Source organism: Poecilia reticulata, chromosome 15, assembly GCF_904066995.2.
Source record: "Poecilia reticulata chromosome 15, P_reticulata-male-v2, whole genome shotgun sequence".
Lineage (NCBI taxonomy): Eukaryota > Metazoa > Chordata > Actinopteri > Cyprinodontiformes > Poeciliidae > Poecilia > Poecilia reticulata.
The window spans coordinates 30,904,110-30,930,035 of NC_088844.1; the positions used below are offsets into that span (position 1 = coordinate 30,904,110).

General features: G+C 51.8%; 3 protein-coding genes across 6 annotated transcripts in view; all 3 read right to left on the reverse strand.

Moving 5' to 3' along the window:
* Nucleotides 1-3,922, reverse strand: part of ppp2r5d (protein phosphatase 2, regulatory subunit B', delta) — an 11,125-nt gene extending 7,203 nt beyond the window's left edge. For 2 of the 4 annotated variants that reach the window (XM_081616026.1, XM_081616024.1), the window contains exons 1-6: nt 3,772-3,920; nt 985-1,059; nt 748-919; nt 479-678; nt 260-370; nt 94-186 (exon numbers count right to left, since the gene is read on the reverse strand). In XM_081616026.1, coding sequence (XP_081472152.1) covers nt 94-186; nt 260-370; nt 479-678; nt 748-919; nt 985-1,059; nt 3,772-3,798 — 678 coding nt within the window. In that variant the 5' untranslated portion in view covers nt 3,799-3,920. Of the gene's footprint in view, nt 1-93; nt 187-259; nt 371-478; nt 679-747; nt 920-984; nt 1,060-3,771 lie in introns of all 4 variants that reach the window. The other 2 variants (XM_081616023.1, XM_081616025.1) reach the window with 2 other exon arrangements.
* A 613-nt stretch (nt 3,923-4,535) lies between these two features.
* znf318 (zinc finger protein 318) lies at nt 4,536-25,712 on the reverse strand. Its single transcript, XM_008430514.3, has 11 exons — nt 24,995-25,712; nt 24,401-24,495; nt 19,060-19,489; nt 17,700-18,894; nt 17,479-17,573; nt 17,269-17,368; nt 16,817-17,130; nt 8,560-8,733; nt 8,392-8,485; nt 7,934-8,052; nt 4,536-7,376 (listed from the first exon to the last, which is right to left on the reverse strand). The coding sequence occupies exons 1-11, from the start codon at nt 25,217-25,219 to the stop codon at nt 4,794-4,796; spliced, it is 5,424 nt and encodes a 1,807-aa protein (XP_008428736.2). The 5' UTR covers nt 25,220-25,712; the 3' UTR covers nt 4,536-4,793.
* LOC145555186 (uncharacterized) lies at nt 8,730-13,889 on the reverse strand. Its single transcript, XM_081616622.1, has 3 exons — nt 13,743-13,889; nt 10,049-11,378; nt 8,730-9,604 (listed from the first exon to the last, which is right to left on the reverse strand). The coding sequence occupies exons 1-3, from the start codon at nt 13,887-13,889 to the stop codon at nt 9,561-9,563; spliced, it is 1,521 nt and encodes a 506-aa protein (XP_081472748.1). The 3' UTR covers nt 8,730-9,560.
* Nucleotides 25,713-25,926: the final 214 nt, after the last annotated feature.

Below are 25,926 nucleotides of genomic sequence, written 5' to 3' on the forward strand. Positions count from 1 at the left end.
AGCTCACCTGGAGCCCACCTGGAGCCCACCTGGAGCTCACCTGGAGCTCACCTGGAGCTCACCTGGAGCTCACCTGGCCAGGTGGTGTCTTACCGACAGGACGAACTTCTGGTCGATGTACTTCTTGGCGACGTTGGGCTGGAAATCCGGAGACTCCAGGAAGCGGAGGAAGAATTCGTACACCAGCTGTGGATTCACAGGTTGGGTCAGTTCTGGTTCTGGTTCTGCTCACCTGGACGTCCAGGAGTTGGACTCGTACCTGCAGGTGAGGCCAGGCCGCCTCCAGCGTCGGCTCGTCTTCCTCCGGGTCGAACTCGGCGCCGGTCGGGTTGGAGGACGGAGGAAGAGTCCGGAACACGTTTATGGAAAACTGCAGGTCACAGACAGCCGTTGCCATAGTGACGGTTCTTGTAGCTACATGAACCCCGGGGCCGAGGGGGCGGAGCTTCCTACAGACGTGTTCACCTCTGGGACTCACCATGACGACGGCCTCGGGGTAGACGCTCTCGGTCAGCACGTCGCTGTTGTGCGTGACGTACTCCACCATCTCGTTAAGCCCCGCCCTCTTGACCTCCTTGTACTTGAGGTCGCTGAGCGGGTCGCTGATGAAGTCGAACAGGACGCAGCACTGCCGCAGCTTCTGCACCAACAGGTCCTCTCGCTCCGGGGGCGGGGCATCTGGGGACAGGGACAGATTGGGGTCTGAATGGGGCCGTGTTCTGGTCCGGTCCGGTCCGGTCCGGTCACCTTTCAGGGCGGGCAGCTTCTGCAGCTCTCGGTTCTTGGTGAGGCTGAACCGGGTCGAGCTCTGGCGCCGCTCCTTCTTCAGCAGCGTCGGGCCGCCGGAGTATTTGATCTTGTTGAGCTGCGTTGGCGGCGGCGTGCTGCAGCCGGCGCGCTTGTTGCCGCTCTGCTGCACCTGAAACACACGGGCGGGTCAGAGGTTCTGGTTCCGGTCGGGCCGCGGCGGCCGGGATGACCCACCTCCTCCGGGTTCTCCGGCCCGCCGTCCTTCACGCCGCTGCTGTTCTTGGAGCTTTTGGAAGATTTGCTGGATTCCTGAAAAACAACAAACCAGAACCAGAACCAGAACCACGGCGTTACTCTGTTAAACGGATCAGAACCAACACGGGCCCAAATGATGAAGAACATGGTTAGAAATCGGATCTTAACTTCCTGGGGAGAACTTTTCAGAATAAAGTGGAGGAAGTTCAGGGAGCAGAGTTCTGACCCGGTTCTGGATAAGAACCGTCCGAACCTCATGGAGCCAGAGGGGGCCGAGGGGGGGGCGGAGCCAGAGGGGGGCCGGGGGGGGGGAGCCAGGGCGGAGCCAGAGGGGCTGGGGGCGGAGCCAGAGGGGGCTGGGGGGGAGCCAGGGGCGGAGCCAGAGGGGCCGGGGGCGGAGCCAGAGGGGGGCCGGGGGGGGGAGCCGGGGGCGGAGCCAGAGGGGCCGGGGGGGGGAGCCGGGGGCGGAGCCAGAGGGGCCGGGGGGGGGGGAGCCGGGGGCGGAGCCAGAGGGGCTGGGGGACCAATAATACTAAATATATGAACAGAAAATGTGTCAAACTTTATAAGTCCATGTAACATGAATAGATTTTTATCAGCCTCCATAACAACAAGCTGATCTTCTTCTTCTGGTGTTTCAGTTGCTGCTGTGGTGAAACTCAAAGCCCTTCATACCTGGTGGTGATGGTGAAACACCAATAAGTTATTTATTGATCCTCCACAAAGAGAAAAACCTGAAGAGGAACCAAAATGTTCTAGTTTGGATCAGAGGTTGGAGGTTTTTATTGTCCGTCAAAGAAAAAAATCATTTTATTTCCAATTTGTAGTCATCAAACGAAACATTTATTATTTCTCTGTTGGAACGTTTTTGAGATCAGGTAACATTTCAGGAAATGAGGTGATTAGAAGACGGCAGATCTGATCGGTTCCTGATCGGTTCCTGATCGGTTCCTGATCGGTTCCTGATTGGTTCTGATCGGTTCCTGATTGGTCCTGATCGTTTCCTGATCGGTTCCTGATCGGTTCCTGATTGGTTCCTGATCGGTTCCTGATCCCGCATCACTTCCTCCAGAAGCGGATCAGCTGCTGGACGCTCCAGAGCCTCTGGTCCGTTAAAGCGTCCAGATCAGAGGTGATTCTCTGACAGATGTTGTTCTAATAATGATTAATAATGATTAATAATGATTAATAATGATTAATAATGATTAATAATGAGCTCCACGATGTTCTCTGTGCGTAAAGTTAAACTGTCTGAGCACCAAGTGGTCAGCTGACTGGACAGAAACCAGTGAACTGCTCTCTGTTCTCATCAAGACGAGGTGAGGAGGGAATCTGACATGTTAACTCAGTTTCTACTGGTTGGTTTTAAACACCATTAACTCAGCAGTGTAACTATATATTGTATGTTTGTCGCCTCATGTGTGATTAACTGGAGCGTTTATTGCTCTGCGCTGGTTTCTAACGGATCTTTAATGTCTTTCCTCTCAACAATCAGATGTTATTCCTCTATTTAAACTACAATAAGTAGATCAGAACTTTCTCATTAAATATAAACTCATTAAATATAAACTCATTAAATATAAACTCATTAAATATAAACTCATTAAATATAAACTCATTAGAAGCTGAACCTCCATCAGGCCAACAGTTCTGGTCTATTGTTACCTGTCCAATCAGAGCTTCCTAACCAAGGTGTCCATAACTCTTCAACTCGCTGTCAGCTCCGGTCAGAAAGACGTTGAGTTCAGTCCATGAGATGATATTCAGAAATATCTTTTATTGATTCTAGTTTCCTCTGTGATGAATCTATGTAAAGTCCATCATGTCTCCATGTGGCCAGTCAAAGCTGTTAATTATAACATGTCAAATGACAGAGGGGCTTAAAACATAACCACATATTCAGTTTGGTTATTTTTTAAATTATATACACATATATATATATATATATATATATGTGCACACACACATTTTAAATGTTGCCCCCCAGAGGTAGTCCTGCCCCCCCTAATGCCCCCCGTAGCTCCGCCACTGCAGCAGGGATCACCTGCGGGTTCCTTTAGATCTGGACCAGAACCCGGTCATGTTCTGCAGCAGATAGAGATCCAGTGACTTCATCAGGTCCGGACCAGGAACCGAGCCAGAGAAATCAGCTGGTCCAACAGGACCCGATCAGAACCAGAACCCTGAGGTTCTCACTGATCACACAGGAGCCGGGTCCATCAGAACCGCTCTAAACATGAGACCAGCTGAAGGTTCTGGATCGCTGGTTCTGACCCAGTGATCCGGAACCGGACTGGATTGAGTCACGCAGCCGAGCCCCGGAGCTCCCGGCTCCCTCACAGCCGGGACACACCCACCCGGTACCGGCGGGACTGAGCGGGAGCAGCCCGGTCCCGGTTCTCTCTCTCCTGAAGTTGGCCTGTGACCGACAGTAAGGACCGCCATTAACCAGCTCAAACTGGTTGAACTGGTGCAGGTCACTGGTTTCATCTCAACCAGAAGGGACTCGGTTCTCCTCTGATCAGAACCAATAAACACTTCATTCTAAAGCTTCTCCATTAGCGCCCCCTGCTGGCGGCTCCAGGTGAATGAAAAAGATTCAAACCTTTCAGACTTTACGGAACGACCCTTTACTGATGCTACCAATCACGAGCCAACTTCAGCGCTGTGTGATGCTAACGGGCCTTTAGCTTCATCAAATCTGGACCCGCCTCCTCCACGCTCCGCGGGGAAAGGCTCCACGCAACCTCCGTAGCCCACACTCACCTTCTCCTTCTTCGGCTTGTTCGGCATCTTGTCCGCGGCGCTGACTTCTCCCGCGGAGCCTCTGCGATCCTCCTCCCCGGGACTCAGACCCCGTCACTCGGTCAGTCTACACCGTGCGCCCGCTACTCCACACGGCCAATGCGATTGGCTGCCGGAGCCGCCGTCTGCCTAGCGACGCGTGCAGGGATTTTTCCTATTGGATAAACCGAGTTTAACAGCGAGCGTGAGGCTGCAGGGAGGCGATGCGGGTCTGGAGTCTTCCCCAGCAACACAGAACCCGAACCGAACCACACACCAACCCTCCAACCTGAGGAAGGCGGGTTCCGAACCCAACAGAACCAGGAGAAGGCGAAGTTAGAGAAACATCTGGATGTTCTCCGTAGGGACCAGATACCTTCAGGTTCTGGTCCAGTTCTGGTTCTGAACATTAAACTTTAACCCAAGGAGGTCAGAACATGGTTTGGTTGGTTCTGGAAAGTTATGCAGTAAAAACAGGAATAATGTGGGTTATTTAGCCTGTTTTCACCGTTTCAGGCTGAATAAACTAACCGACAGATTAACCTTCATCTCTCTGACAGGCAAAAGTACGAAGGCTAACATTTATTTTCCATTGAGAATAAATTCATACTATTAGAGCCAAGTGGTAGCTTCATGAGAACCACGAGAAATGAAAATGCTCAGTAACACGTCGGCCTGATGATCAGATATGGGATGAAGCCTCCGACCCTCTCAGCCGCCGGGTGTAGAAACGTTCAACAAGAAGAGAAGGTTCAGAACAATCTTTATTAAAACTGCTGAAAGAAACAAATATTACAGCTTCAGCACGATGGAGGAGAAACATCTGCAGGCAGGAACACAGGAGGAACGTGACTTTAAACCACAGAAACCTGCAGAGACGTCAGGAAGCCAGCAGTCAGACGTGGAGCTTCTGGGAGGAGGAGGTCCGATCTGCACGTCAGTCTGGGTTCCACAGCCCAGGTTTCCTCAACCCGTCCTGTAAGCCGCTCTGGGCCCGCGGCCTCCTACTCAAAGTTAAAAGTGTAGTCAAAGTCCAGGGCGGCCATGTCTGAAGGCAGACCCAAGGTTTCCGGGGTGACCTCCGACCCTGGAGGATCCGTCTCTTTGTCCGAGGCGGCCTCCTGCTCCGGGTCAGGAGACTCCAGACCTTTAGCTTCTGACGCCGTGGGGTCCTGGCCGGGTTCTGGCTGACTCTGCTGCTGACGGGTCTGGTATCGGGTCTGGGAGCGGGTCTGACGAACCGGAGCAGCAGGAGGGGTCTTCTTCATTGCTGCTGCCTTACCTCTGGTTCTAGGACTGGGTTTGGGTTTGGGCTGTGGCTCTGGAGTCTCCTGATGGGCATCAGCCTCCTGGTCGGTTTGCGGTTCCGGCTGGAACAGTGGCTCAGCTGCTGGTTCCGCCGAAACGGGCTTGGTCTGTGGGCAGATGTGAGATTTACGCCCAGGACTAGTGGGGGGCCTGGATCCTTCAGAGGGAGGTGGGGGAGTCTGCTCTGGGTGCGGCGCTGGGGCATTTGGACCTGCAGCCTTGGCTGTTGGAGCTGTGCTGTCCTGAAGAGACCAAACGGAGGTAATCTGAATGTCAGCTTGGCTTTGAAGCCCGTTCTGTGGAGAAGTTGGTGTGGTATTTGGAGTAGAGGTGGGCGACAGAGAGCGGGGTTGGGGGGCCGTTTGAGGGTCGTGTGACGGCTCCTGAAGATCCGGGGGGTGAGGTTCAGGTTGCTGTTGGGGTTTAAGGGGTTTAGGCTCATTTTGGACTTGTGGTCCAACCTGAGGTCGGGATTCAGGCTCTTCCTGTGTTCGGGGTCTGGGCCCCTCGGGGGGCTGGGATTGGCTGTGGGTCTGAGTTGGGGGTAACTTGGGGGGATCTTGTGATTGGATCTGGGGTTCAGGTTTATTTTGGGGCTGGTTCTTAGTTTGCACTGGGCCTGAAGGAGAAGCTTTACCAGCTGTACCGTCGGTTTCTGTTCTGGAGAACGAGGACGGGCCGGCCCGGCCCAGGCTGCTGTAGAAGATGTCAAATAAGGCCTGAGCCTTGGCTGCAGCCAGGTTGCCCTGCAGCTTCTCCGACTTCTGAGGCCCCGCTAGCATGCTCTTGAAAGGAGGCGGCTTGACGAACACAGTGCGAGTCTGCTCACTCTCCGGGACGCCAGGAGCCGCCACATCGGAGACGATCTCTATCAGTGCTGGCTGAGATGGAGAGGGCGGCGCAGCTTTGACCTCTGGTGGAGCGGACCGGGTTCCTGCAGAGCTTAACGGAGCAGCGGACGTTGTTGAAGGACTACTCTGTCCTGTTGCAGGTGTTGACTGGACCGGATCAGGTTTAAGGACCTGTGGCTTCACTTCAGGTTTTGCCTCGGCTGAATCAGGCTTGGAGGTGAGACACGGTCCAGGTTGCAGCATTGACGGAGGGAGTTTCGGGCCAAACTGCTCACTGGTCACCGTGGCTGCAGCAGACGTTACCCCCAGCGGTGCAGCAGAGCTTACTGGAGGCCCGGGGTTGCTGTTGAACACCTGTGGGTTCGGGGGCCTGAAAGGGGCCCTAGGAAAAGGCCCTGGTGGACCTCCGTCGGTGCTTAGGGGTGTCATGTTCAGAAATGTGTTGAGGGATGCGGGTTTCCCTGCCAGGGCAGCTCTCCTCAGCGGAGCCACAGGAGCACGGAGGTTCGGCCGGATCTGTCCTCGACCAGACGTGTAAAATCTCCAGGGGGGAGATTTCAGCTCCTCGCCGGCCAGCTTCTCAGCAATCTCTTTGGCAGCGGCCACCGACTTGGAGAAGGAGTCCTCTTCTTCCCCTGCCTTCTCCTTGGCAGCCGCTTCTTCCTCCTTCAGAAACTCTGCTGCCACTTTCTGGGCTTCCTTCGCCAGCTGGTTCTCCTTCTTCTTCCATGTGAACTTCCCAAACGGGGTGGCGCCGCCTGCAGAGGCCGGAGCTTTGCCGGCCTCCAGCGCCTGCTTGCGGAGCTTCGCCCTCATGGCCGGACTCGGCCCACAGAAGATCCTGGGCAGCTCGTAGGGTTTTGGCGGAGGTTCAGACTTCCTGGCGTCTGGTTTCCCTCCTGGCTTCTCAGCCTCGGCTTTATGCTTCCCTTCGTCTCGGTCATGTTTAGACCTGGAATCTGAGCATTTCTCCTGCTTGCATTTGTCCTCGGTGTATTTACTGCCGTACTTTGGATGAGCCTCGTCGTCCCTGCGATGGCGGTGCCGATGCTCTTCGTCTCGACTGCTGCCTCTGTACCGGCTGTTCCTGTCTTCATTCTCTCTGCTGTTGTGTTTGTCCTCCTTTTTTCTCTGTTTGTACTTTTCGTCTTCATCCTTCTTGCTGTAAAACTTGTCTTCCTCCAGGCTCTTTCTGATCGCCTTCACTTTCTGCTCCTCTTCCTCTTTCTTTACTTTGATTTTTTCATCGCAGGTCTCGGCAGCCTCCTCTTCCTTCTTTTTGTCCTTTTTGGTTTTGTTCTTTTCGTCTCTGTCTTTATCGTCGTCGTCGTCATGCTTGCGTTTCTTTGCGCCTGCCTCCAAACCCAGGCCCGCCTGCCGGTCCAGGTTCCTCCTCTGCTCGTACAGCGGATTCTCCGTCGTTTGTTTCTGGTGGAGGAAGCATCACAAACACAGAAATGTGCATCAGTTTAGGGCCGTGGAACGTTTCTGTTGATGAGACAGAGGTCTTCAACACTGCAGGGATTTCTGATTATTTTTGAAATATTCCTTTAAATTCACAGCCATGTCTTCAGATACATGAATCCAACATAACAAAATGATCTGTGATTACGTTGTTTTGTTTCATTATCAGAACTAAAAGGGGGTGAAAGTGTGTGAACTGGGGTGTTGTACCGGGTTTCACCACAGGGTGGCGGTGCTTCCCCAGTGGCTCAGACACTTGAAGAAGAGCAGACCAGAAAAACTCGCCGCCTCACCTTTAGCTCCAGGTTGTGACGTTTTGAGACTGAAAGAACTGTTCTGCTGCATTAGCACTTCGGCACTAGCATGCTAGTTGCCCTGCTAGCTTAGCAGCTAGCTGTTGAGGAAGCAAAGTCAGAACCAGTGCAGCCGAGAACCGGGCCTGGGGTCCATGTCTGGAAGGATCCAGCTCTCTGCAGCAGCTGGAGGTGAAGCTACAGCCGCCGGCCTCCTGTAGCTCATACCTTGTATTTCTCATTGTGAGAGTGTGTGATGACGTGTTCCTCAGCACAGATGGCGTCTCCATGAAACTCCTTACACAGCAGGCAGAAGAACCCTCTGACAGGAACCAGGAACTCCGACCCTGCAGTCAAACACAAGCAGCACCGTTCAAACTCCGGGCAGGAGGCAGAACCAGCTTCCAATCATGTTTACCTGGCCGACATCAGAACCTGTCAGGACAGGAGAGATTCAGAGAAAATAGTTGCTGTTTCTAGAGAGAATGGTGAGCAGTTATCTCAGAGCGCTAGCTGATGGAAAAGCTAATGAAAAGACATCAGAAGGTGTAAAAGTCTTCTTCTCCGACACAGAGGTCCAATCTGAGTTCCACCTGGAAGTAAAAGACAGCTAACAACATTCAGTGGTTCAGAGACCACGTCAGCAGCAGCTTTAATTGGATCGAGTCTCGACATGGTGCCAGTACCTTTGGCTGGTTTGGTCTGTTTGGCGTCTCCTGCAGTGGTCTTAGGGGCCTTGGTGAGACTGGAGGCCCAGGGCCGATCGTACGGATCCAAAGTCTGCGAGCAGAAAACCCCACGGTGAGATGGATCGGAGGAGAAAAGTGAGACATCAAACCGTGAGGAGCACAAACCTTCCGGTGCGGTTTGCTGTGTAAGTGTGTGAAAAAGTCAAACATGGAACCAGAGGTGATGTTACAGTTTTTGCACCAGTGGTTCCCAGCGTCGTAATACTCAAACGGATCAGGGGGCGGAGCCTCGGCGGTGGACAGCCGCCGTTCTGGCGAGGCCTTCGTCAAAGTCGAAGCCTAAAAAAACAAAGGAAAGCGGCGATTCAGGAGAGCGGGAGGAGACGGAGACGGGCAGGACAGAAACCAGCTGCGAAGTGAAAACGACTCACCTTGACGGAGTCCAGCACCGACGGCAAAGACAGACTCGACAGGCGTCACGCAACGAAATAAGACGAAATCAACGAAACGGGACAAAGTCGGCGCGCATCATGCAACGTTCCGGTTTAACGGCACCGATCAGTAAAGACACGTTTCCAGCTGGACCTCGGTGTTGCAGCGCCCCCTGCAGGAACCCTTCAGGTCAGGTTGTTCCTCATAAAGATTCAGAAGAGCTGGAAGCGATTACACGTTGGTTTGGTTAACGGCTGAAAGGTTCAGGCTGAGGGAACCGGCTCCAGTCTATCTTTTATTCACCGACAGGATCACAGGGCTGTTCAGAAACTGAGATATTAGAAATCAGTTATCGGGATTCCACTGATAGATGGTCAAGCTTTGTGTTAATATTCACCCTGGGGTTGAAGTCCCACCGACCCGAACGTCCCAGACTGAGCCATGACGCTCTCATTTGGCCCAACGGACCAACTGACAGCATCAATATCAACCATATTGGTACAGGTGGAGAACCAGGACGCCACCGTTCTGCTGACAGAAAGGTGGCGCTCTCTCCGCACCGACTGGTTCCCACATGCAGCAGGCGCAGGCTGAAGCAGCGGCGCTGCAGGTATCATGCAACCACCAGGCCACGCGCCACCCGACTGGGCTTCAGGTGAAGCACCTTTAGCTCTGCACCACTAACCAGCAGCACAAACCAACACTGACCAGATCTGAAATCAGACCAACTCACTCTAGATGATGAACTCACTGGGAGCCCAACTCTGATTCCAACCATCTGGGAAGTGGTCTGGGAAGTGGTCCCGGACCACCTGGGAAGTGGTCCCGGACCACCTGGGAAGTGGTCCCGGACCACCTGGGAAGTGGTTCCGGACCACCTGGGAAGTGGTCCCGGACCACCTGGGAAGTGGTTCCGGACCACCTGGGAAGTGGTCCGGGAAGTGGTCCCGGACCATCTGGGAAGTGGTCCCGGACCACCCGGGAAGTGGTCCCGGACCACCCGGGAAGTGGTCCCGGACCACCTGGGAAGTGGTCCCGGACCATCTGGGAAGTGGTTCCGGACCACCTGGGAAGTGGTCCGGGAAGTGGTCCCGGACCACCCGGGAAGTGGTCCCGGACCACCTGGGAAGTGGTCCCGGACCATCTGGGAAGTGGTTCCGGACCACCTGGGAAGTGGTCCGGGAAGTGGTCCCGGACCACCCGGGAAGTGGTTCCGGACCACCTGGGAAGTGGTCCCGGACCACCCGGGAAGTGGTCCCGGACCACCTGGGAAGTGGTTCCGGACCACCTGGGAAGTGGTCCGGGAAGTGGTCCCGGACCACCCGGGAAGTGGTCCCGGACCATCTGGGAAGTGGTCCCGGACCACCCGGGAAGTGGTCCCGGACCACCTGGGAAGTGGTCCCGGACCATCTGGGAAGTGGTTCCGGACCACCTGGGAAGTGGTCCGGGAAGTGGTCCCGGACCACCCGGGAAGTGGTCCCGGACCACCCGGGAAGTGGTCCCGGACCACCTGGGAAGTGGTCCCGGACCATCTGGGAAGTGGTTCCGGACCACCTGGGAAGTGGTCCGGGAAGTGGTCCCGGACCACCCGGGAAGTGGTTCCGGACCACCTGGGAAGTGGTCCCGGACCACCCGGGAAGTGGTCCCGGACCACCTGGGAAGTGGTCCCGGACCATCTGGGAAGTGGTTCCGGACCACCTGGGAAGTGGTCCGGGAAGTGGTCCCGGACCACCCGGGAAGTGGTCCCGGACCATCTGGGAAGTGGTCCCGGACCACCCGGGAAGTGGTCCCGGACCACCTGGGAAGTGGTCCCGGACCACCTGGGAAGTGGTCCCGGACCATCTGGGAAGTGGTTCCGGACCACCTGGGAAGTGGTCCGGGAAGTGGTCCCGGACCACCCGGGAAGTGGTTCCGGACCACCTGGGAAGTGGTCCCGGACCACCTGGGAAGTGGTCCGGGAAGTGGTCCCGGACCACCCGGGAAGTGGTTCCGGACCACCTGGGAAGTGGTCCGGGAAGTGGTCCCGGACCACCCGGGAAGTGGTCCCGGACCACCTGGGAAGTGGTCCCGGACCATCTGGGAAGTGGTCCGGGAAGTGGTCCCGGACCACCCGGGAAGTGGTCCCGGACCACCCGGGAAGTGGTTCCGGACCACCTGGGAAGTGGTCCCGGACCACCCGGGAAGTGGTTCCGGACCACCTGGGAAGTGGTCCCGGACCACCCGGGAAGTGGTCCCGGACCACCTGGGAAGTGGTCCCGGACCACCCGGGAAGTGGTCCCGGACCACCTGGGAAGTGGTCCGGGAAGTGGTCCCGGACCACCCGGGAAGTGGTCCCGGACCACCTGGGAAGTGGTCCCGGACCACCTGGGAAGTGGTCCGGGAAGTGGTTCCGGACCACCTGGGAAGTGGTCCCGGACCACCTGGGAAGTGGTCCTGGACCACCTGGGAAGTGGTCCCGGACCACCTGGGAAGTGGTCCCGGACCACCTGGGAAGTGGTTCCGGACCACCTGGGAAGTGGTCCCGGACCACCTGGGAAGTGGTCCCGGACCACCTGGGAAGTGGTCCTGGACCACCTGGGAAGTGGTTCCGGACCACCCGGGAAGTGGTCCGGGTGGTAGGAAGGTGAATAATAAGCGTGTAACAGGGTTCTGGCTCTCTTACCTGCAGCAGGCGCTGAGTACTGGAAATCCAACTGGCTCAATCAAAGTAACTGCACACAAACTGGACCACACAGCAGAAACAAGCTGTGCAAACCAGAGGTTTGGCAAAGGAACTGCAGCGGATCATACATTTTATGGTTCTTTAGGAGCTTCTGGCATTTTTTTATTCAAAGTTGTGTCTTTAAGTACATATTAAAAATATCCGACACGGTTAAATGATGGTAAAAAGGTGTGATCATATTGCTTTGCTTAATTAAATTAACTGAATTTCCACAACAAAGGATCCACCATCCATCCCCAATTAAAGGGGCGAAAGAACTGCGAATTTAGGCGTTATTTCAAGCTACACCACACGATGGCGCCGTTTCCTGTGACACGGTTTGCTTTGCTAGTCCTGAAGGATTCATGAAGAAGAGCACAAGCTGTAAAGTTTTGTTTAATGAGCACCTGCCCTTTTTGCTCCTTGCCCCAAAGGGCCCTTTTGGTCCATTTTTATTTTTATTTCATTTTTTTGGGTATTATTATTTTCTAAGCCTTCTTGTGACACATAACATGATCTAAAATTATTAATATTATTATTTTATTTTTTTGTACATAAGCCCTCCGGTCACCTTGTGACCTTTGACCTTTAACCCGTGACTCATGACCCAGTTGCCTCTCGCAGTGAGATGAGGCGGCTAACTGGAGCTCAACGTAGCGAACGTTCCAGATCACAGATCAGTTTTTGGTGAATAAAGTGGAGACCTGCTGCTTGTCAGATGATGGAAAACGTTGAAGTATCGTTTCTGCTTCAGCTCGGAGTCGCGGTTTAAGCAGAGAGGTAATGATATACAACAGACACTGACAGGCCTCTGCGTCTTTCTCTGAAGAACTACTGAGGGGAGGAGAAACTGTTCTTATCGATTCACTATTTTATTATACAGACATTAGGCTGTTGTTGTTGTGCTATTAGCTAGCTGCTGGCTAACGACTTTGCTAGCAAAGCTAGATAACTGAAAAGCTTCTCCCCTGTACCATTAATGATATCAGTCATTCTTCAGTATTTATTATGCAATAAGGCTCATCGCCCGTCCAGAACTGATCATCTCCATATGGATAAATGTCGGATCTTCTAACTTCCTTTGCTGCATGATGTACATTTCATTTATTCAGCGTTAGGTAAATGTATCCTGAAGGACAATAACACTTAAATAAAAGTCCAACAAGGATATTAATTTAGAATTAACAATAACTCAGCCTGAATTACCATGATGGATTTAATGAATGTAATAAAAGTTTATCATCAATGAAGAGAAAAACTCAACAAAGACTTTAAGTTTCTGGTTCTCAGAGTATGAAGTTAAATTTGTTTCCTAATTAATCAATGAAAACAAAAACTAACCTCAGTTAGTAAAATAAAATTGTAATCAAAACTTTTGGAATTGTAATGATTTCTTAAAAAAAGTTTTGTTTAAAAGACTTTTTTAAATTAAATAACTAATTTTGACCAAACATAAACATTTATTTGCTCACATCAGAATCTGTAGTTGTGATTTTAGGCCCTGATCACGACTCATGTGAGAATCAAGCCAAACTTTGAGTTCACTTCATGAGACGAATGTGATTTAAATGTTTTTAATCTAAACTCAGCAGCTTTTCTCATGGTGACATTAACTATTAAATGTTTGCTTTTGTTTTTCCTGCAGTCCAGTTAAAGTTTGCTGCAGCTCTGCTGTCCTGACCGTCTTCATCTCCACTCAGCAAACAGGCAGATCTGGTATAGATTACAGTCACTGAACGGCTGCATTGAGCCCTGGTTTATATTTTAATAGTGTAATTATGTAAAGACTAAATATGTCTGCTGGTCCAGCTCTGAGTTTCATATCCGGATAAATTGCTGGTTTGAATATTGCAACACTTAACAAAATAGACCTGCAGAAAGAAATGACTAATAAAATATCTGACATAGTCATAGAGTTATGCTCTGTATGGAGATGTTTGTTAGCTTTGACTGTAAATGTCACATTTTAGTAATTTATCATTATTTATTAAACTGAAAGCTGTTTGTTAATATTCTGTCCTATAATCCGGTTAGATGGGCCTTTTTGGGCCCCTGCCCCTTAGTGGCCTCTGCACGGCCCTGGTTAATATGCATTAAACAGCCGACATGATGGCTGACCAGCTGTCAGCTTCAACTACTGAGGGTGTACTTAGTTTTCCATCTCAGTCACAGCCATACATCAGTGTACACCGGCAGGGTCAGGGTGTTTCGTCACCTCCGTTTCGCGCTTCGCCAGGATCGAACTATCTGACTCGATGACCATCAGCTCACTGGGTTTGACCCAACTTGCCCCGAGGGAAGCGCCTCTTCCCCGCAGGACAAAGCTGTCGGCCTGGTTACTGACTTCCTGGTTGCTGGACATTAAATGCGCTGCAGTGATACAGAGTTGGTGAAAAATAATGAGAAGAAATGGTTAAACGTTGTGGGGGAACCTGCACAAAGCTTTGCCCAGAGCATTTAGCAGGGGAGCTCAGTCCGGTCCTCCAGAGCTGCCATCCTGCAACTTTCAGAAATATCCTCACGCCAGCAGACCGGGGTCAGCTCTGAACAGGCCTGGTACCTGGTTCACTCGATCCAGGTGTGCTGGAGCAGGGAAGCTTCTGAAAGCTGCAGCTCAGGGGGCCTGGACCTGAGCTGCCCTGATTTAGAGGAAGGAATAAAGTTTATTCCATTTTCCAAACTGGAGCCTGGAGAAAAGATAAATGCCTGCAGCCGATCCAAGAACAGCTGAATGCAGAGATCCGCTGGATGAACACGTTTGTATGAAGGTTTTGTTACTACATCCTTTTCTTAATGGTTCCATATCTTGGTGCAAACCAACAGATGCGTCTACAAACGCTGCAGTTTGGTACAGCTGCGGCGTTTGAAGCTTCAGCGCGTCCGACGCTCCACAAACACTGTGAATGTAAACCAGACGCTCAGTCGACCCTGAAGCGTCAGAGGCGTTTAGTGCGAACGTTAGCGGGTTAAACGGCTCTCCAAGCGGGTCACCCGCAGGTCTGCAGTTCGCCAAACCGGCGACCTGCCAGAACCGCAGAACTTTAATGTTCAGCAGCCAGAGAAACTGATGGCTGATTGGCTTTTGGAGGAAAACAATATATTCACACAATTACTTTTCAACTTGAGCAAAAATTATCTGCTCTGCGCAAAATGTGGGTGATTTGGTCGGGACCGATGAGGACATGTGGGCCCGATGTCTTTTCATCCCAACGTTAATGTCCACAGTTCTATAAACAGCATCTGGGCCAGATGTGGCACAAACGCAGAAATCTCATTTAATCTTTGGGCAGAACTGGTCCAGACCTGGACCGGATCAGAGCCTGTTTCAGGTGTCAGACCGGTTCCTGATCCCGACCCGGAGCCTGTTGGTCCAGGTCTCAGTGCTGGAGGTTTGATCTGTCTGCATAAACACAGACTGTGGGACCAGCGGACGGGCGGAGCCTAAAGTGGGGGGCAATGGCCCCCCTATTCCGGCGCCTATGACTACAGCCAAATTATTTAATTAGCTCTTCTTGTACACAAGGCAGACAATAAAGTTATTGAAAAGGAAATCTATAAACACCTTCACAAAACATCAAACAATCTGAACAACTACATATTTTTTAAAGTCGACTACATCATGATGATAGTCGATGTGGACTAGTCACTGTGACGTCACTGTGGCGTCATTGTGACATCACAGTGACGTCATTGTGACGTCACAGTGACGTCATTGTGACGTCACTGTGACGTCAACACAAAACACTTCACACTACTTGGAGGCTTTATCAGCTTTTACTAAGTCTATCATGCAGAATTAAAAGAGCGAATGGAGGACGGGAGTCGGACTCCTGACTACCGTGGGCTAAAGTATCTGCATGCGGGGCGCCGTGCTAACCACCGCGCCGCACAGCGCTAACCGCAGGGCAGCGCTAACCGCCGTGACGCGCTAACCACTGCGACGCGCTAACCGCCGCGTCGTGACGCACTAACCACCACGCAGCGCTAACCACCGCGCAGCGCTAACCGCCGCGCAGCGCTAACCACCGTGACGCGCTAACCACTGCGACACGCTAACCGCCGCGCAGCGCTAACCGCCACGCAGCGCTAACCGCCACGCAGCGCTAACCGCCGTGACGCGCTAACCACTGCGACGCGCTAACCACCGCGCCGTGACGCGCTAACCGCCGCGCAGCGCTAACCGCCACGCAGCGCTAACCGCCACGCAGCGCTAACCGCCACGCAGCGCTAACCGCCACGCAGCGCTAACCGCAGGGCAGCGCTAACCGCCGTGACGCGCTAACCACTGCGACGCGCTAACCACCGCGCCGTGACGCGCTAACCGCCGCGCAGCGCTAACCGCCGCGCAGCGCTAACCGCCACGCAGCGCTAACCACCGTGACGCGCTAACCACTGCGACACGCTAACCACCGCGCCGTGACGCGCTAACCGCCGCGCAGCGCTAACCGCCACGCAGCGCTAACCGCCGCGCAGCGCTAACCGCCACGCAGCGCTAACCGCCACGCAGCGCTAACCGCCGCGCAGCGCTAACCGCCACGCAGCGCCCCTATTGCGGGAGCCTGGGCTGTAATTTACAGTTTCTCTTTGTATAAAAATTTCAATAATTTACCAATTTGAGCTTTCTGACGAACTCACCTAGTTCATCTTCTCTCATTTTCTTGGAAAAATCAGTTTTGTCACGTGATGGCTGCTAGTCGACTGGCCCAGAAAAAAGTCATTGCAGAGAAAAGAATCGACTAATTGGTGCAAACCCCTAAAACTGAGCCTTTAAATGCAATAATGAACCTGTGTGTAACAGTCGTAATTGTGTAGTATCTCTTTAAGACACTGTAGTATCTCTGATGACGTCACATGTAAGCGCCGCTGCTTCTCTGTAGAGAGCGTGGGAGAAACGTGCTACGGTTGGATGCCTGGACTGAGACGGACATGTGGCTCTCTTACGTTGGTGACGCTACGGGCTGCTTTGGACTCATTTCATGTGTGAGTGTGTAGCCGCCGTTCAGCCGGGCTTGTCAGGTTGGTGAAGAGCGTTTTACTAAAGGACGACGCTGTGGAGTTCCAGTGTAGCTGTGAGTTTCTAACCGTCCAGTCGAGTCTACCGCCTCCTGTCCTCCCTTAAACACAACCCAAGCGTTACACTACTAGGAAGCAGAACTGATTGGATCTTTACTCTCTGCTTCCATCATGTGACTTGCCCTGACATCAGCTGACTAAGGCAGAAGGTTGTATGGGAACCATGGGGGCCCTAGCTATGCTGTCTGACAGTAAACCTCTCTGAAGGAGCCGTACCTTTAAGGCGGTGCTGCCGGCAGCTGGCTGCTCCTCTGGGTTCCTCCCCTGCTCCCGTTTTTCACTCTTCGGAGGCAACTCCTCCTGGTCCCGGGCTTTGGGCAGCTTGCTGACCTTGCCGGGCCGATCTAAAGGGCTCAGGCCAAGGATTTGCGCGACCTTCTCGATCTCGCTGCGCTTCCTCTCGGCAGCCTCGTGCTCCTTGCGGAGGTTGGAGATCTTCGCCATGACCTCGTCCTGCAGGCGGTTTATCTCCTGCAGCAGGGGGTCCTTATGGCCGTCCTTCTCACGGCGCTTCTTCCTCAGCAGCTCGCCTGAAAACGGGAACGTCCAGGTCGTTGTCAGAACTGTAATTTTCACCAGTGGGGAGTTCTATACTTCAGCTGGACCCAGCTCATCTGATTGGACTTCAGGACCCGGACCAGACCAGTGCAGAGCCCTCAGGAACTCACCCTGCTGCTTCCTGAGTCGCTCCAGCTCCTTTATCAGATACTCTTTCTTCGTCATTCGGACCTCTCGCTCCTGCCTCAGCTTCTCCCGCTCCTCCAGAACCTGAAAACAGAAACAGAACCGCAGCACTGGGTGGTCAGGACACCACAGAGCTGCGCAGGAGTCCTGCCAGGACAGGTAAAGACAGGAAGTGACGCGTGCAGGTGAGTCACCTTTAGTTTCTCGCTCTCGTTGTTCTGCTCGTCAGAAATGCTCTGGTCCTGACTCCGCCGCCGCTGCTCTTCCTGACCAACACTCCTCGCAAAACCTGAGGACCAAACACACAGCTAATGGACGGGAACGCAGCACCAGCCTCTCTGACTGGTTCTGGTCGCTTCCTGAACCAGTCCAACTGGATCACCAATCACAGCAGATCTCAGTCTGGGTTCCTCACCTAAGGCCCCCGTCTCTGGGGCGGGTTGTCCGTAAGCCTTTTTGTAGGTGGGAGGCGGCGTGAGGTTCTCTGCGGCAGGCTGAGGGGGCAGGGTCATGTTAGGCGGTGGGTACATGGGGGGCCACTGCTGATGGATGTAGGGCAGGTAGTTTCCATACTGGCCGTATGCTGAAGGAGGGTAGTTTGGGGGCATCATGCCAGGGAGCTGGGGGGGAGGGTAAGTAGGGATGGGCATGCTTGTGTGAGTCGGGATGGGGGCGGGGTCAGAGGTCTGACTCTGAGGCAGCATTGGGGTGCTCCACTCGTTCTTCGTCTCCTTGACCTCCCAATCTTTGGAAGTTTTAGCAGCTGTGGTCTTCTTGGACTCATGGTCCTCGCTGCTCCAGCTGGCGCCCCGTTTGGTGCCCCGCCCATGACTGCGACTTCTGCTGCTGCTTGAACTGCTGCTCTGGCTCCGCCTCCTCCGGCCTCGGCTATGGCGGCTGCCGTTGGAGCTGCCGGAAGAGTATCGTCGCCGCGTGGGTGTCTTTGGAGGCTGCTTGTTGCCATGAAGGCGCTCCTTGGTCCTGGCAGCCATCTTGCTGATCTCGCCAACGCCCAGGTCAAGCCCAATGGTTTTCAGGAGATCCTGGATCTTCTCGTACTCCTCCAAAGCCTGGCGCTCACTGTCCTCCAGCGGCTCTGTTCCCGGAGGATAGGCCATGGCATTCTGGTCGGGGCCGACGCCGGGCTGACTCATGTGCCTGTTGGGCTCACTCACAGACGGAGTGACCTGAAGATGAGGCGAGATGGTTGGAGGGCAGCGGTACACTTGACCGGCTCTTTGCGAGGGGAGATCAGAGTACAGCGAGTCTTCCGTCACATCTCCGTACAGATCCAGGCTGTGATGGCGGTCTGGCTCTGGTGCCGCTGACATTTTGGACTCCTCCAATTCTCCATACAGAAACTTTTCTTCATCATCAATATCGTCCAGGACTCTCTGTGAAACTCCGCCCACTGGCTCTGCCACGCCCAACAGGTTCAGGATTTCTTTGATCTCGTTGTTGAGGTTGGCCCGTTGAGACATCTGCGGGTCGGACCGCAGTTCTGAGAGAACAGCTGCCACAGCACGCGGGTCATTCAGCTTCACAGCCTGCATCAGCTGGTCGGCCACACGGGCCATGGTGCGGTCCAGATCCCTGGGCGAGTCGGAGCTCTGTGGCACAGAAGCACAACGCCACCGCATCAGACCCAAAACCAGTTCGTCCTTATTTACTATCATCACATTCTAATATAAGCTGAAGCTTAGTAGCGGATCAATTTGGCCTTTTCAGGATAGAACCACTAGTTAGCAGTTAAACTGGTACCAGACTGAACATACCCGAAAAGACGGCGAGTCTTCGTAACTGTTGTGCTTCTTCAGGATGGATTTGGTAGGTTGACCCAGTAGCTCCTCTACCTCCCTCCGGCGCCGGGCCAGCTCCAGCTCCTTAAACTGCTTCCTGGACGGATCGTTCTCGTCTCTGATGGAACTCGAGCTGCTGGAGCTCGAACTGCTGAGACTACGACTCCTTCCTCTGCTCTTCCCCCGAGATCTGGACCTGGATCTAGACTTGCTCCGCCCACGACTCTTGCTCCGCCCACGACTCTTGCTCCGCCCACGACTCTTGGCCCGGCTTTTGCTGCGTCCCCGGCTCCTGTCTGGACTCCGACTCTCTCCACGGTGACGACTCTTGCTGCGTCCCCGGCTCCGGCCTGGACTGCGGCCCCTGCTACCACTTCGCTCGTATTCAGGTCGGGGAAGGTAATCCCTGTAGGAAAACATAAGTAGAGCTGACTAAGCACATCCGGATCAACAAGGGACCTTCTTGCTGGGTAAAGGAGTCTCAAAATCTGCTCTGTGATCCAGTGTCCTACATCTTGGTGTCTGAACCGCTCTGTGGCAAACACATATTCAATTATCTTGACAAACTGGACTGAAAAAAATTGATTACATGGAATAACAAAAATCTCCAAGAACCATATTAATGGAGAACAGCTGATAAATGAGATATGAACAAAATTCTACATGCAATTGTACCAACAAAGAAATCATCCATCTATTTTCTTCTGCTAATCTGGCATCAGGTCACGGGGTCAGCGGCCGATGCGGGAGGCCGAGACTTCCCTCTTCCCAGCCACTGGTCCAGCTCCTCCATGGGAACCCCACGGCATTTCCAGGCCAGCTGAAGAACATCCCACACACCCACACCGAGCGGACCAACTCCACCCACACCGAGCGGACGAACTCCACCCACACCGAGCGGACGAACTCCACCCACACCGATCGGACGAACTCCACCCACACCGATCGGACAAACTCCACCCACACCGATCGGACAAACTCCACCCACACCGATCGGACAAACTCCACCCACACCGATCGGACGAACTCCACCCACACCGATCGGACGAACTCCACCCACACCGATCGGACGAACTCCACCCACACCGATAGGACAAACTCCACCCACACCGAGCGGACAAACTCCACCCACACCGATTGGACAAACTCCACCCACACCGATTGGACAAACTCCACCCACACCGATTGGACAAACTCCACCCACACCGATTGGACAAACTCCACCCACACCGATTGGACAAACTCCACCCACACCGAGCGGACCCTACCCATTTTTTATGTCCAAATGAGTAAATTGTCGCCATTGATCGTTTATTTCTGAGACATAAAAAAACACCATTGCACAAATATTGATTGACATTGTTAGTATTGGAGTTAATAATCAGATTAAAAAATGTTTGAGGATTTTTTTGGGTTTCTGACACTATTGCATGATTAAATACTAAAACTTGACCAGGAACATTACTGCTGTGCCTCAGAAACGAACAGGAGGGTTAAATCAAGGTGGGCTTGTTCACGCCATGGACCTTACCACAGGGGCCGCGTTTCATTGGCTAATGCCCATTTTACGTCACAGTGCAGCTACCACGTGGGTTACCGTCTCACAAACACAAGCTACAGTAGTAAACATGCTAATGTACATTGTGGACTAGCAGACCGACAGTTTTTGCATCAGGACTCATAAAGAATGATTCTCCACCGTCAGGGGGGTACCTGTACAGGTGATGTCAGGTATCCTGATCGTGTTTGTGGAACTAAAATTTACAGATTTCCAAAATCTGAAACGGAAAGTCTTGCTTGGATCAAAGCTTGTTCACATTGAGCGCATTAGCAGCTCAACCGTCGTAGGATCAATAAGAACAAAGTGTCTGCTGGTGTAAGTATTATTGCTTTGCTTTCTTTGTGTTTAGTGAAAAAAATAAAGTCAATAATAAACACATCCATTATGAAAACCTTTTAGCCAAGTACAGCATAATGGCAGTACTGATACAACTTCTACATCCTGAAGCCTGTCTGTTACAGCCTTACGTTAGCTGAACAGATCAATATGCAATGTGTACCGAATCTGACATACATTAAAGATTTTATTTCACCTGGAAAGGCTTTTTACTAAACTGTAATCGTGTTAGCCACGCTAGCTTTTACTAAACTGTAATCGTGTTAGCCACGCTAGCTTTTACTAAACTGTAATCGTGTTAGCCACGCTAGCTTTTACTAAACTGTAATCGTGTTAGCCACGCTAGCTTTTTACTAAACTGTAATCGTGTTAGCCAAGCTAGCTTTTACTAAACTGTAATCGTGTTAGCCACGCTAGCTTTTACTAAACTGTAATCGTGTTAGCCAAGCTAGCTTTTACTAAACTGTAATCGTGTTAGCCACGCTAGCTTTTACTAAACTGTAATCGTGTTAGCCACGCTAGCTTTTACTAAACTGTAATTGTGTTAGCCACGCTAGCTTTTACTAAACTGTAATCGCGTTAGCCACGCTAGCTTTTACTAAACTGTAATCGTGTTAGCCACGCTAGCTTTTACTAATGTGTTATCCACGCTAGCTTTTACTAAACTGTAATCGTGTTAGCCACGCTAGCTTTTACTAAACTGTAATCGTGTTAGCCACGCTAGCTTTTACTAAACTGTAATCGTGTTAGCCACGCTAGCTTTTACTAAACTGTAATCGTGTTAGCCACGCTAGCTTTTTACTAAACTGTAATCGTGTTAGCCACGCTAGCTTTTACTAAACTGTAATCGTGTTAGCCACGCTAGCTTTTACTAAACTGTAATCGTGTTAGCCACGCTAGCTTTTACTAAACTGTAATCGTGTTAGCCACGCTAGCTTTTTACTAAACTGTAATCGTGTTAGCCACGCTAGCTTTTACTAAACTGTAATCGTGTTAGCCACGCTAGCTTTTACTAAACTGTAATCGTGTTAGCCACGCTAGCTTTTTACTAAACTGTAATCGTGTTAGCCACGCTAGCTTTTACTAAACTGTAGTCGTGTTAGCCACGCTAGCTTTTTACTAGACTGTAATCGTGTTAGCCAAGCTAGCTTTTACTAAACTGTAATCGTGTTAGCCACGCTAGCTTTTACTAAACTGTAATCGTGTTAGCCAAGCTAGCTTTTACTAAACTGTAATCGTGTTAGCCACGCTAGCTTTTACTAAACTGTAATCGTGTTAGCCACGCTAGCTTTTACTAAACTGTAATTGTGTTAGCCACGCTAGCTTTTACTAAACTGTAATCGCGTTAGCCACGCTAGCTTTTACTAAACTGTAATCGTGTTAGCCACGCTAGCTTTTACTAAACTGTAATCGTGTTAGCCACGCTAGCTTTTACTAAACTGTAATCGTGTTAGCCACGCTAGCTTTTACTAAACTGTAATCGTGTTAGCCACGCTAGCTTTTACTAAACTGTAATCGTGTTAGCCACGCTAGCTTTTACTAAACTGTAATCGTGTTAGCCACGCTAGCTTTTTACTAAACTGTAATCGTGTTAGCCACGCTAGCTTTTTACTAAACTGTAATCGTGTTAGCCACGCTAGCTTTTTACTAAACTGTAATCGTGTTAGCCAAGCTAGCTTTTACTAAACTGTAATCGTGTTAGCCACGCTAGCTTTTACTAAACTGTAATCGTGTTAGCCAAGCTAGCTTTTACTAAACTGTAATCGTGTTAGCCACACTAGCTTTTACTAAACTGTAATCGTGTTAGCCACACTAGCTTTTACTAAACTGCAATCGTGTTAGCCAAGCTAATCGTGTTAGCCTCTGAATACCGTGTATCAGGCCTTGGCACATTCGAACCCTCTAAACCATGAATGTCCGACTCACCCAGCCTTCCAAGAACAACAGCCATCAGTGATCTTGTCCACAGATATATTTATGCTGAGGGTCTGAGGATCTGCTGTTTTCCTCATCGACTGGTAGCATTTAGCTGCACAATGTTAGAGGCATCATGTGGCTAAAACATCTTGATGTCGTCCAGAAAAGATGACATGAACTTGTTGGTTCCATTGTTGTGGCTGATATTTTGGGAAAATCCGGCAGAAATGCTAAACTAATCGACTCAGAAATACTCTGCAGAGTCAGTCGGAGTGAAAGACGCCATGTTTACATAGAAGCTAAGCTCCGCGAGGCTTTGCTTGTGAGACATGCAGCCACTAGAGGGCGTTTCTGGGCGGAGCTTGGTGAGGTCCATAGGTCATTAAACTCAAGGCAGCGACGATTTAAACAGTTACATGAGATGCATTCATAATCCATCAGCCAATAGGAGATGTCGGATTCAGGCGTTGCAGCAACAAGCCCCGCCCCCTTGGAAGCGGCTACTTATCGGCGTTTTGGGAAAACTGTAGTGCAGGGGTCCCCAAGCTACGGCCCGCGGGCCGGATCCGGCCCGCCGCCACATTTGGTCCGGCCCCATGAACAATACCAGGAAGCATTCAGATTTTTCATATATTGTATTTTCCGGTTTATATGTGGATTTTTCTTCAACCACCAGGGGGCTCTGTAGCAGGAAGTGTGTCCTGTAAACTGTGGGTGTTTTGTTTTGCATGGCGCATTGCTGCCATCTGGTGGACTTTTAGGGAACTGCTGGACTTTTATGTTATTTAATCAGTACGGTTGTTTGCTAGCAGTAGAGCAGATGAACACGTGTTTGTTATGAACGCCGCATTCCAGGTTTCCCTCAATGAAATGTATACTAGTCAGTCCCAGTGACTGTTTCACTAACGGTTTTTGTTATGTGGCCCTCACAGGGAAACGTTTGGGGGCCGCTGCTGCAGTGGGTTTGACAGAAGAGCGATGGACTCGGCAGGTTTATGGTCGGTGGGAGGAGCCAGCACAGACCACCAAGGAGACCACACAAAAGAAGAGTGTCAATAGTTATGTACTGTTTTATTTTATTCTGTAGTTTTTGTTCAGGATATTATTGCAAATGTTGTTTTATATATTTTAATACTTTAATCTGTGGAAAGATTAAAGTAAGCAACTACATATTATTCAGGTGGATGCGAAGACATAAATCCTCCTCCATCACAAGCATTTTAAATCATTATATTAATTCATATTTATGTTATATAAATGTATCTGCAGCAGGAATGTTTCTGATTTTAACTTTTATATCCAGACATGTTTGCGTGATTATAGTTTTCCTGTTTAGTTTAATGCTGTCTTTGTTTTTGATCAAACCAAACCTGTGCAGAGTGAATGTCTGACCGTGTTGAAGGGACTAAACTCATGTTGGATCACAGAACCAGAGATCAGCGACGGATCAGAACCACGGCCCTCCATATGGACCAGAATCCAGGTTCTCCTGCCTCTGGTTACCTGTCGTGGTGGGGCGGGGGGCTGGTCAGCTCGTTCCCCACGCTGATGACCAGGTTGTGGTCCAGGTGAGCTGGTCCTCTGTGAGACGGAGACCTCTGCAGGAGACAACACAGGTAATCACTAATCACCCACAGAACCGGATATCCGGGTCCATTTGGATTGTCTGATATATAATCGGTTTAATACAACAATAGTAATTATAATAAAGAGACTTTCCAAATGTCCTACACTGAAAACAAACCCTCAAACGCACCATGTGTGTTTTCTGTGAGCAATAACAGTTTGATCAGATCAAACGTATTGATCTGATCAGAGCCGATCAATAAGTTTGACCAGAAGCCGTTTTCCTTCAAGCTGACTGCAGCTTGGACTGTCCCGGTTCCGCCGCTCAGAAGTGTCCGGTTTAAATCAACCCGTTTTTGAATGAAGTCTGGCTTGCAGCTGCGCCTGTGAGCTGTAGACCGGACCTGGAACCTATCAGAACCCAAAGACTGTCCTGCAGTTCTGGTTCTGGACCAATAAAAGACCAAATTCTGATGGGAGTCATTGACAGGTTTTCACATCATTCGGCGCGGTCCGAGTCGTTTCACTCACCTCAGGAGGCGCACCTCCGGTCCAAAAGTCCCCGCCGCGGTGGCCTCCGGGGCCGGGGGACGGGTGCCTCCTGTGGTAGGCTTCCGAGGCTCCGTGGTCCCGGTACTCCGGGTAGTCCTGGTGGTACGGAGGTCTCGGTCGGGCCCTGTCGTCCCGATATCCCTGTGACGGATAAGGCCTCACAGGAGGCGGGTAGCCTCTGAACGGAGGCCGGCCGCGGAACATCTTCTCCCGCAGAGATGCACTGAGGCCGCGCGGGGAGCTGCAGGTCGGTGCGGCGCTTCACAAGTAGCAGGAAGCCACAACTGGTTCCGGTCCACAACAAAACAGATTATTATTTTATCAAAGCTGCGGTTCCGAGTTCGGCTCCTAACCATACACACTGAACCCTTCTTCTTTGTTTCTGCGGGGTATCTCGCTTCCTGATGGCCTCACTGTTGCCACCGCGTGTCGAAGTTGCGGTACTACAGACGAGCCGATCCAGAGCTGTGAGATGAACTTTGACCTGTAAAGAAATCCTGAGAGCTCCTGATGCTCTGAGCCAGTCCAGAACAGGTTCCGACCTTGGAAGCAGAGCTCCAAAAGATCTCCTGATTCCCAGAAAAAACATTCAGTTAATGAGAAGATCCAGCAGGGGGCCAGTGTGGAGGACAAACCCATCCGAGAAGAAGATCCAGCGGGTTCAGGAGGGATCCAGCGGGTTTAGGAGGGATCCAGGGGGTTTAGGAGGGATCCAGGAGGGAACCAGGGGGTTCAGGAGGGATCCAGCGGGTTTAGGAGGGATCCAGCGGGTTCAGGAGGGATCCAGGGGGTTCAGGAGGGAACCAGGGGGTTCAGGAGGGATCCAGGGGGTTCAGGAGGGATCCAGCGGGTTCAGGAGGGAACCAGGGGGTTCAGGAGGGATCCAGCGGGTTCAGGAGGGATCCAGCGGG

Excerpts from the sequence above, each read along its gene's own strand:
- znf318 (XM_008430514.3), bottom strand. The coding sequence starts at position 25,219 with ATGTTCCGCGGCCGGCCTCCGTTCAGAGGCTACCCGCCTCCTGTGAGG. Across the intron at positions 17,369-17,478 it reads ACGAGAGCGAGAAACTAAAG|GTTCTGGAGGAGCGGGAGAA; the intron begins GTGACTCACCTG and ends TTCTGTTTTCAG. Across the intron at positions 7,377-7,933 it reads CTCACAATGAGAAATACAAG|AAACAAACGACGGAGAATCC; the intron begins GTATGAGCTACA and ends TTCCTCCACCAG.
- LOC145555186 (XM_081616622.1), bottom strand. The coding sequence starts at position 13,889 with ATGTCCAGCAACCAGGAAGTCAGTAACCAGGCCGACAGCTTTGTCCTG. Across the intron at positions 11,379-13,742 it reads TGGCGAAGCGCGAAACGGAG|GTGGTCCGGGACCACTTCCC; the intron begins GTGACGAAACAC and ends ACCACTTCCCAG. Across the intron at positions 9,605-10,048 it reads GGTCCGGGACCACTTCCCAG|ATGGTTGGAATCAGAGTTGG; the intron begins GTGGTCCGGAAC and ends ACCACTTCCCAG.